Genomic DNA, 12,087 nt, shown 5'->3' on the forward strand with positions numbered 1-12,087 from the left:
TGAAGACAAGCTAAATGACGATTTTTAAGTAATATGATACCACACCTAACTTGATACTTAAATTTCCTATCCCTGCATATATGTACTGAAGCAAGAACTTATTTAATATAGCACATATATTGCTGAACTCATTAATCAGACACTAAATTTCTTATCTTTCACCATGAATGTGACTTCTAAAAGTAACATTTCTAAGATCAAGGTCTGTAACTGCAGAACTTTTTTAAATACTTAATTCAAGTCACACTCCCTTTGTTCAAAAAATTAATGTATTAAACTAAAAAGCAACTCTGAAAGTAAGTTTAAGTCTCTCTAACCAAATTTTTGTAAAACAATGATTATCCTAACTAGGCTTCTTATTCAGAGCCGCATTTTATAGCAAGCAGCCTATGTTGTGGAAGAAAAAGAAAACAGTACTTCTAGTATGTGACAGAAGCAGTCATACCAAAAGTAAACGGTGAAAATTATCCAAATAGCATAAAGACGGTTGCAACAGTCCTATACAAAGTAACTGCTTAAGGCACCTTAAAGGGCTCATTGGACCTGAACTGTGTTAAATGCTTTAGTCTTTCAAGGACTAACAGTCGGGCTGGGTAGTAGACAAAACTATCAGCTCTGAAACAAGGGGAAATCCTCGATCAAAACCAGAAGGCAGTTAGTCACTACTTTCATATCAAGGAGTGGAAGACTAAGCTACATATTTTAAAAATGGTTACACTTTTGCAAAGAAAAAAAGTTGCCTTTTGGTTGGAAGATTCTTTTGAGAAGCTCTAGTACACATCCAGCATCTCACAGAAATAGTTAAGTGAAGAGCATACTTAGTGTGGCAGAATATATCATGTACAGTTAGTAGAAAAATGGGGACATACAGAACAACCTTAAAATTCTGTATTTGGCAATTCTCTGTGCCTATTTTCTGCCTCTGTGACTTCTCCAGGTTTTGGAAAGAAAAGAAGTGGCCTTCAAATTCCCGTTAATCATGTTCGATAGACTAGAGAGAACCTATGTCCATATCCTTTCCCCTCTTTTTTTTCTAGTAATAGATGGGGCCTTTAAACATCAGTTTCTCCTTCCCTCAATTGCAACAGACCATAAAGGAACATCTCAGAGGGGGCCAGGAACTTGTGACTAATTGTAGTATAGGATACTCAGGGAGGGGGGAGGAGAAATACAATTCAGCCAATAAAACAGGTTTGCTTAAAAATAAGAGACCCAGACAGCAGAAGCTACATGAACACATTTACTGCGAGTAGCTCTATGGAAAGCCAAGTCAGATAAATATAAACACTATACAGAGCTTCAAGCCAGTCTCCCAAAACCGCAAATGCGATATGTTTTACAAAGAAAACAATGTAACAATATTTACAATGGAAGACAAAGCCAGATCAATCCGCTCAACTTTTAAACAGGTCTGAAGCAGAAATAGCAAATATAATGAACAGTTTCAACCATATATGTTTTAGTTTGTACAGACAATAACTGTCCAATATCAAATTAAATGTACAGGACAAACATTGTTCCATCATTGGTATTTTTGTACTATACAGCAGCATAAACGGGTAGCTGGAAGGTAGTATACATAGTGATATGTTTTACATATTCTGAAAGTGTTCTTCCAGCACAATACTGAATAAATTAGTGGCTGTAAACGAAGATTCAGAAAGATTGCATATTTATTATGCTGTACCTGTTAGTATTTGTACCACTATATTTGAGGTTACCCATTTAGTTATTTATTCAGCATTTATTAAATCAGTGCTGTATATTGTATAATGGCAGCCTCAGGACCTAATATGTAAATAAGGTATGTAACATGTTCAATTTTTTCAAAACAACCTTTTCTTTTCCCATTAGATGTTCTGTGAACGATCATCCAAATTTCAATTAATTTGAAAAAAAAAAACTTTAAAATGGCTGTCTACATATTGCCGTATTACTTTACTACACCCAAACAAAAACTGTATGGCAAGACAGTATCATGGTCTAGAGAAGTAATATTTTTAAATGAATTAACAGAGTATGTTTAGCAGCAACTAGTAACTGTACTGACTAACTTCTCTTCCAGATTCAAGAACACATCTGTGCTTTTAAACTCTGCAGCAAGTATTTCTTTCCTGTTATTTTGTAAACTGATACTAAGTTTACAGAAAGGTCTTTATAATTTTGTGACATGTACATTTTAAGACTACTCAAAAATAGATTTAGGTACACATCACTCAACATCAAAACTGACAGCATCTAATTTGTTATACAAACTGTACTAGTATTTTAAAGGTTGTATGTCATGTGAGGCAGCCCTACAAAACACTTGTACAATATACAATGTAGAGGATTACCAGCTGTGTGGTGCAGTACAGCATGAGGATTTGTGTACCACTTTTAAACCCCTTATCAAATCAGTGCCTTTTATTATTATTATACATTGTATGTACCAACAACTAGTGTCATGCTTTTAAAGGTCATAGCAGTGTTAAAAGCCTAAACTGATTTGAACCAAAATCAGTAAGAGTGATGCACCTAGCTCTAATTTTCTACAATTTATTTTTAATTTGTGATAGTCATTGTTTGCAATTTTTCTTTAGGCAGAATGCATTAAGTGATAACCCAAGTATTTACTTTCCCATTATGCAAAAAGAAATGGTCCCAAATTAAAAGAGGGTTTTGGATGAAAGTAAGATCAGCTAGGGTGGTTTCTCTTTAAAAAGCTACAGCACACATCAATATTGTAAAGCAGAAGTCAAAGTTATAAAAGACCCTGCACTTTCCCATTTGAGTGCATGAATGGAAACCTCAATTTATATTTTATACATGTTCATAAACAAATGGGTAGGGATAATTTAAATGTAATCAACAAGACAACCAACCCTTTAATCTTACCTTACACATATCAGAATTCTGAGCAACAAACTTCAGTTTAAGCTCTGACATATGATTAAAAATACTAAGCTCTGTGATCAAAAACTACCTCCTATATTATAAAGCAAAATATAATAAAGAGGTCTGTCCATCACAGATTTAGGTTCAGTTACATGGTTCTCTCCCAGCCCCCTCAAAAAAAAAATCTGACCTGCCAAAATATTTCTAAGCAATACATGTTTAAGCTAACGTACCAGAGAAACAAAACCCATATTAAATAGACTATAAGCTACTAGCTTTGACTTCTCAATATAAATAAAAACAAATTAGGGGCAGAGGCAGAAAGAAGTAAAAAGGAAGTTGTAGGAATCCCCTCTGCAGCATTCCCAATGCCTCTCAAACAAATATTCTGCGGAAAAACAAATTCCATCACCAAAACACCGCTATGAAAAATCTTAATTCAAATTAACTCAACTGTAGACAGCTGACGTCTAAGCAAAAATCATTACAATGGTGTGTGTATGTCTGCTGCTGGAAGTGAAAGTAGCTGGCTGGAGTTGAGCTCTGCTTCCAAAAGCACCACACAGTTTCTGGAGGTACCGGTAGAAAAGCCGCCTCTTCTAACAATGGTTTCCAGGGAAATGCAATCAGTCTAGGAAGAAACATAAAAAAATAAAAATACAGTCAGTGACACTAACAGAAAAACTATTTTCTGTTGAAAAGAAGATATGGAGTATACCCATCAAAACAAATGACATCTACTGAAAGTAGGACAAAGGTGAAAAGTTCTTAAAATGGGGTTAATTAAACAGATTCCTGCTAGATTCCTCAGAAGGACTATGGGGGAAATCAAAGAAGAGAATGCCTCACTTAGAGAATCCATCTCAAGTGTACATTATTCTCATTGCATTCTGGACAGGACTCCAACAGTCTAGTCTATTTTGTGTAGCTAGCCTATACTATGCAGACAATCAATAAAGCTCATAATTACTTATGTAACTCACTACCAAATTAAATTGCTTTAAAGAGATACCTGTGATGTGACAAGGCTAGGTTATATACATAGCAGCCATTTATTACAAACATCCAATGAAAAAGGTGACTATTAGTGATTTTGTCATCCAGCTATAATTAAGATTGTGCATGACGGCTGTAAAAACATTTCATTTTGACTGCAGTTTAAACATAAAAGGAGAGGCCTATGACTGGTGCCAGTCTTAACCCTGAGCTTTCAGAAAAATACATTTTGTCATTAAGTTATCCTATGAGAAACAGCACAGAGTTCAAGTGATTTTTATTTTATTTTTTTTGCTCTCTTAAGAACATGAATAAAGCACAATTGATGGATGGCAGCAATACAGATAACTAAGATCAAGTTTTAATTCAAACTCTCTGAAAACATCAAACTAAAATTCTTAGCAAGAATTGAAGCAAAGTCTCTGGTACAGCAAGGTGGGCCATAGTAGAAATATGCAGAGGTCACCAAAGAGACATGGTGGGGGAAGGACTAAATGTTTTAATGACGTGTGAATGTGAAGAGTTATTTAAATATCCTTCTTGCAATGTTCTGAGCACTACCCTAAATGTCACATGATTCTCCCCATACCTTTCCAACCCAAAGTGTCTTTCCTCCTTCACCCCTATGGGTGGAGCTGAAAATTTGCAGCTCTTCAGCCAGTCTACTAGCTCTCATCATCTCCTACTCCTGACACCATCCTCTTCCACCACTTTTCAAGCATGCTGGTGTCCTAGGCCCTAAATACTTTTCTTGACCCTATTTCCATAAAATATTGCCTCTCTCTTTCCTCCCTTTTCCCCTGAAGTTTTATCAGATGTGTCATCTATAGCCATTATCTCAACTTCTTGGATCCCTACAATCCTGCTTCCCTCTATACTCTAATGAAACAGATCTTACATAGATAGGTCTCCAATATCGTACTCCAGGGCATGTGCAAGGGCCTCATGTCAGTACCCATCTTTCTCAATCTACTGTTTTCAATAGTTCTACACCATCCTTTTCCACCTTTTCTCCCTTGTGTGATACACTGTGTGTGTCTGCAGACTATTAGTGTAGGCTTTTTGGAGAAGGAACCATGTTAAATTAGTTAAACACTAAATGCACCAGCGCGCAATAAATAAATACTAGTACAAGAGAAGCAGGATTGGGGTGGAGGGAGAATACAAAAAGAGATACCAGTCTATTTTCACTCTAAACTGAGCAATAATGAACTTTATGATTCAAAGGCCTGTAAATGGACCAACAAAATGCCCAATTACAACTCAGAATAGTTTATGATATAGGAACTTCACTTTTTATTACGCACTGAAACACATCATGGTCTATGGAATGAATACTGGGAAGGGAGGGAGGACCCTCCCCCCCCCAAGGCTCTGACAATCACTTGAGTGGCTTTGGGCAAGTCTCCTAACCTCTCAGTTGGCCCATCTATAAAAATGGGTACAATACTTATCTCCCTCACAGGTGTATTGTGAGGATTAATATGCTGTGACTAGTTAAAGCCTTGTGTAAATGCAATGCACTATTATACAAATCTATGAGGAAGCTACTGCTAAATAGACAGGAACTGCATCAAAAGGACAAATTATTCAGTCTGAGACAAAAATAAAAAAGTATATAGAACCAATACCAAGCTGTTCTAAGATCTCAGATAAGGAATTTCTATTTTCCTGGCCTGATGGGAAGCTATTTCATTTGAAGAAAAATGACAGTGTAAATTAAAATCTAAATCACTACAAGAGAGGTATCTTACTAACACATCAAGTGTGAAGAAAGTCTTCTATAGCATTTAACCAAAAGAAACTGTAGTAACTACACATTAAAGGCTGGGTCAAATCACTTAAAAAATACCAATCTCAAAACCCAACATGGTGCTGTTTCATAGCTATCTTAATCAAATCACAAGCTTTATATAAAATCATTTCATTTTACACACACACTGCAATTTAGTTAGCAACAGCTCTGAATTTGCTTTTTGTTTTGTAAAATAAAGGCATGGGTTTTTTAATAGTTTTCCTTTTAAAAAGAAGGATGGTTTTTGTTTTAGGATCAAAGAATGAAGGGGCTATGCATCACACTTACAGAGTCACAGAGGCTTTTTCTTCAGTGAGGCATGCAACCAAAGCAGCACCTCACTGCTCACATTAATACAGCTAAGGCTTGCATATTAACCTATGTTCACTAGTAATAAAGGTTTTCCACCCTCTCCCTTGCTTCCTATCTACAAGCTTACATAGAAAAAGGGACTTAAAAAGCATCTGTACTTTCGTCTATAATTTTTTTCCTCTACATTTAAGACAAGATACACCTGAAAAATGTTTGACCAATTATTCTACTCCAGGGGTCAGCAACCTTTCAGAAGTGGTGTGCCAAGTCTTCATTTATTCACTCTAATTTAAGGTTTCGCATGCCGGTAATACATTTTAACCTTTTTAGAAGGTCTCTTTCTATAAGTCTATAATATATAACTAAACTATTGTTGTATGTAAAGTTAATAGGGTTTCAAAAATGTTTAAGAAGCTTCATTTAAAATTAAATTAAAATGCAGAGCCCCTGGACCGGTGGCCAGGACCCGGGCAGTGTGAGTGCCACTGAAAATCAGCTCGTGAGCCGCCTTCGGCACCTGTGCCATAGGTTGCCTACCCCAGTTCTACTCTCTCCAATTATAACCCCCAAAACATTTTGGCAATGGCAGCCAGGCTGTTTAATAAGACAATCCGAACGTCAGACAAGACAGAATTCAGATTCCCTACAACTTTTCAAACCTTTTATAAAATCCTGGAATATTCTATTTGCCAATCACATACAAAAACAAAAAGGGAAAAAAACTGATCTTCTGGAAAGATGAACTTGCTTACCTTGTAATTCTGCTTCTTTGAAGACAGCAGGCCAAATTCAGAGGGAAACCTAAGCAAGCATCTGTCTAGAAGAGTCAAAGTTGGTGTGATTCTTTTGGGGACCAAAAGAAAGCGTATCATTGTAGACAATACACCAACTCAGACTCTGTTAGATTCACATGGTGAAAGTCAGCATATTTAAATTAATCTAAGCGGACTTTAACTCAGACCCCCTGAAAACTATTTATGCCCATTTACTGCTGTCTAAATTGGTGCAACGTATATACTGAGGAGCCAGAAAACGGTGTATTAATGTGTAAAACTAAAGCCCTGCTCTACTTGCACCTTTTTCTGGCATCCCTTGACATAAATTACATTACTTTAGATAGATGTGTAGGTGTAAGTAGCTCTGATGGGGTTTAAATGCAAGGGAATTTAAATTATACATTACCTGTGAATTTGGCCTATCATCTCAGATTCTCACTCTCGGATCTCAAGTCTCCAACCCAAAACTAGCTAGTAGCTTCCAAAGCTATAGTTATTAAGGGCTGAACCCCTATTTCCCCCCACCCTCTTCATGAAGTGGAACATTTCAAATGGACAGTTTGAGTAGTACAACCCACTGGGGCCCTAAATAGTCAGTGCCTTTTTTGGGGGTGGAGGGAGAGGACGTGTAAAGGCATTACATTCACTTATGTACTACAAATGTAAAGGAAAAGGAAAGGGGGAAAAACCACCACACATCCAAAAGCAAATCCCCTAAACATTGAGGGGAGATGGATAGATAACTGAGATCCTGCAAGATCCCCATCACAAATTGAGCATATCTGCAGTTACCACAATTTGAATGGGTAGTGCTTGGAAGTTCATTCCTAGCTGGAGATTTACCACAGGCAGAGAGGCCCATAGATCATCAGTTGTTCACAAGGAATGCAAGAATTCCAAAGCTATCTCAAAGTCCACCGAGGTTTCCCCATGCAGACACATGCCATAGGTACTGTTACCATAGTTGCAGCCAAAAGACCTAATGCTGAGTCTGATCTGAACTGTGATTTGTAAATCCTCATTTTCAAACTAGTGATTTCTCCCTGCCAGGCAAACAATGTCTTGAATTTTGTTCTGAACAGGAAGACCTGTGCTAGAATCCACCCTGCAGTGCCCTTTTCATCTTAGCAGTACAATTATCTCTATGCAACAAGCCAAGACCTAGAGTAGCTTACTCCTGAATCCCAGTGTTTCTGATTTTCATTTATATGATAATATAAAGGCACTTTAACATGGGTGCAAATATAAGAACCTTAACAGTGCCAGAGATATAATACAGGCTTACTGTAAATGAGCATATGGTCCAACATCACCTGAGCTGATTTCTGGACTCCTACCATTGCATTCTGATCAGGAGATCCTCCAGGCAGGGAACTTGGGCACGTTTAGTACGGTTATGTGAAGATGTGTGCAATCACACACATTCCTCCCACACTCCAAACACTGCAGTGCAAAGATTTTTTTAAAAAGAGTTTTTCTGTTTCCATTGTTTGACTTGTCACTGATGTTACATATTACACTGTTATGTCTTTGGAAGGCTTTTTCAAATACTAGAACTAAGGATTATAGAAAATTAAAAGGGAAATGGTAACATCAAGAGTCTATTGTGCTAATTGGGCATACTGGGGGGAAAGAGGTTTTTAGAATCAAAGAAGGGTTGGAAATTTGATGGAGTCATTGGTGATTGTACGTAGTAGGTGGATCAACCATCCCTAGATGTTAAAGAGAAGGGAGTGAGTGGACCATCAGGAAGGTCTGTTCTCCTATATTCTAGAAACTTCTGGAAGATGAGCAGGGCTTCAGATGACATAGTTCAATATAAATCTGACTTAATTTTCTGTCTTCACAGTATTCAATTCAGTAGGTAACATTTTCTTATGGAAACTAGAATATATATGAAAGCTGTTAATCACTAAATATTATTCTATTTGCAGTACTGATGTATTGATAAAGATTGTATGATTGTATCTGACAACACAACTAACACTGGAAGAATCGATAGGAAATAAGCAACTGAATGGACTAAAGTAATGAAAAGAATTCTTCTATAACCTGTAAACACTGTCAAGAGTTAAGTAACTAGAGAGAAAGGATTTGTGTTCATCTGAAAGTGCAGAAAACTAATTTCTTTGGATTCTTCAAGATCAAATGTGTCACTGAATGAAACTCACTCTCAAAGGGGAAGGACAGACATTGATAAGATTGATTAGCCTGCAAGTGAGACACTTTCAATCTCAGGTCAGCAAAGTCACTGAAATGTAGCCACAATAAAAAAGCCCTATTCCTGACCTTTCAGGAGATCTTCAAAAAATCTGCTTTTCAGAAGTAAGTCTCCCTTAGTCTTTAACACCACAAAATGGCAAAGATCAATTGTTCATTATGACATATAAAAACAGAGGCAAAAACTTGAACTTAAAAGAAAACTGCAGCTTTCCAATATATTAATAAGGTTGCCTTTAGAGTAGCCTTAAAGTGAAAATTTAAAGAAATGCTTGAAGCACCTAGCCCTGGGCATACTTCTCCAAGTATATTTAAACCCTCACGCCCGTTACAATATGCTACAAAGAAACTGCTTTATATCTTATTCAAAGTGTTGTACTTTTTTGACATGGGTCAGATTCCATTTCAAGGTTTTTATATGAAAAACAAGAGCCCAGCAAAAGAATTAAGTATCCAAAAGCTTTGCAAATCACCTCCAAAATATAATTTCAGGGATAGATTCACTGCACTGCAACACCTAACTTTTGGTGCCTTGCCACCCATTGGACCCCACCACCCCATGTCTGGGGTCTAAGAATGCCAGCAAGCTCAGCAGAGAGCTGCCTACGCTAGCCACACCCTTGGGGACTTAGGCACCTAAGTCCAGGCCTGAGGAAGGTGCCTACCTGTTCAGGATTCTCAGGCCACATGCTCACTAGTGGAAATATAGGTGCCTAGGGATTTTAGGCACCTACAAAGTTAGGCAGCAGCAGGGTTCTGAGGACCTCAGCGGCACCTAAATGTTGGACTTAGGTGTTTAACAGCCACTTTGGGTGCCTAAATCCTTTTATGGATCTAGCACTTGGTTTAGAAAATTAAACTATTTCTTTTCACCTTGGATTGCTACATTTTGGTTTTCCAGCCTATCCTGCTCTACATATACCAATCAAAACTACTCTTCTCAACAGTTTGGAACAAGAGGAGTCCACTGAGCTGTGTATGGTCTTGAAGTTTTCTGCCTCAAAGGATCAGGAAGGAAGGAGAGACAGAAGAGAAACCAGAAGTGAAAAAGGTAAGGTGGAATGGCAGCAAACCGACTGCTTGGACAGCTTTAAAGGGTGTAATTTAAAATAACAAACAAGAACAAAACCCCAATGCTTTATACATAAAACTCTGCAAATTTGTCATAGAAAGGTAAATTTACAGAGCTACAAGATATAGGGAGACAGAACTAGACTACAGTCTCTATAAATTAGATTCCAAACATGCTGCACTCCATTTGAACAGACTTTGGATGTCTGTATACTTCAATTTACGTTTCATTTACCGCAACTGTAGAGTTAAGTTCACACAACAGAGAGAAAATTCAGGATCCCGTTTTAAAAAAAGAAAAGGACATTTTAAACATACAGCAGACATCTTCCACCCTCCAATTACTTCTCAAAGAAACATATGCTAAATTGTCTTAGTTTTCACAGGATTGGACATCTGATGACTTATGAGTTGTAAAATTCCGTTAATAGAAAACTTTGCTTAGAAAAGATTTTAATACAAAGTCTGACCATTTGGGCAATCTCCTGCAGTAACCCGGATAAACCTTACTATATGAAGTTAAACTTCACCAAATTATGTTTAATAACTTTGGGGTCCATTGAATTAAAAATGCAATTGTTTATGTATAACTATGGAAATGTATGTAACTTCTCTAGGAAACGCGACTAATGTAAAACAATTGAAAATGTCAGCAACGTCAAAGGACTTTTTGAAACAATGTAAACTTTTAAAATTAAGTGGGTTTCCCAGAAAATAAAGGAAGGGTATGCTAATGTAAACCCTCTGGTTAGGTGGGAACTCTGCTGTTTGAAGCTTTGCTCCTCTTAGGGGGGCACTGGCTGGCTGATCACCTATTCACGGTCTCTTCAAAGACCCCAAATTGGATAAAGGACTCACTTCCAGATTCATGGGGGTTCTTGTTCTGAGCAAAAGGTGTTATAAACTTGAAACCGTGGGAAAACCACTGAGTGGGGTTTGAAGGACTGCTCACCAGCCAGAGCCCATGCTGGAATTAGGTAATCTCTGGTGAATTTATTAGCATGCATGTAGGTTCTTTTATTGTCTTCTCTGTATTGCTTTTACCTTAAGAATAAAATGTGCTTGCTTAGAAAGAACTCTGTGGTAGATTAACTGGGATAATTAGACTGTTGACAATCCTGAAGCGAAGGCAAAAAGACCTGTTTAGGCAACCATCTTTTGCTGGGGATATCACAGAGTAGGATTTACCTGATTCAGCCTGTAAATATCTTGGTCAGAAGGGAGACATACATATGTCTCCAGCCAAGAAAGGCAACAGCTGGAGAGTCAAGAGTGGATACCTTTGCTGAATCACACCAGGGAAATACAGATACAGTTGTGCTGAACTGTGACACAGAGAATATCAGACTTCTGGAAAAAGCTGAATTAAATCCAGATATTAAGACACATAACCTAAACAACAGAGAAGCGGTCATTCAAATTTTATCCTCATGCAGCATGAATAAGAATCAATTACTTTAAAAATCCAATTTAAATTAAATTTTTTTGAATGTAAATTAAGTTACAGGTTTATTTAAAAAACTATTTAGAATTAATTTTGAAACTGACAACCTATGTTAAGTCCTAAACTTATTATAATCTAAAGAAAACCATTTAAATTAAAATATTAAAAAAATAATATTAAGCAGTTTGCTGCCAAGTTTTAAAGGAAGTCAAACCACTGAACTGGTGGAAGTCACTGGCTAAGAACCTGGAACAGTCTGATGTGCTAACCCAGCTTTTGACAGCAGTAGGCTCTTCTGCATGTGCAGAGAGAACAGCTTCTTTACCTGAGTTTATTCAACTAGTTCAGTTCAATGCTAGTTCAGTCACAGTTAAAAAAAATCAACTGGGAGTTGACAAAGTAGAAAAGCTTGTTTTCCTCTTCCAATCTATGAATAAAAGCTAGGTATAAGAGGGGGATTTACTAGTTCTAAAATCATCAAGGATATGGTGACCAGAAACAATCACATCAATTCATAAACTACAGACAATATTTCCTTTGTTTAAAAAAAATCAGTTAGTTTAAATACAAAATCGTGTTTTGAAAAATGTTTTCTC

General features: G+C 37.0%; 1 protein-coding gene across 2 annotated transcripts in view; it reads right to left on the reverse strand.

Moving 5' to 3' along the window:
• Positions 1 to 1,227: 1,227 nt before the first annotated feature.
• The window catches only part of IRS4 (insulin receptor substrate 4), a 30,802-nt gene continuing 19,942 nt past the window's right edge, over positions 1,228 to 12,087 (reverse strand). For both annotated transcript variants that reach the window (XM_050965154.1, XM_050965153.1), the window contains one exon: positions 1,228 to 3,508. In XM_050965154.1, coding sequence (XP_050821111.1) covers positions 3,504 to 3,508 — 5 coding nt within the window. In that variant the 3' untranslated portion in view covers positions 1,228 to 3,503. The remainder of the gene's footprint in view (positions 3,509 to 12,087) is intronic.

This window comes from Gopherus flavomarginatus, chromosome 8 (assembly GCF_025201925.1).
Source record: "Gopherus flavomarginatus isolate rGopFla2 chromosome 8, rGopFla2.mat.asm, whole genome shotgun sequence".
In the NCBI taxonomy this organism is placed as follows: Eukaryota; Metazoa; Chordata; order Testudines; family Testudinidae; genus Gopherus; species Gopherus flavomarginatus.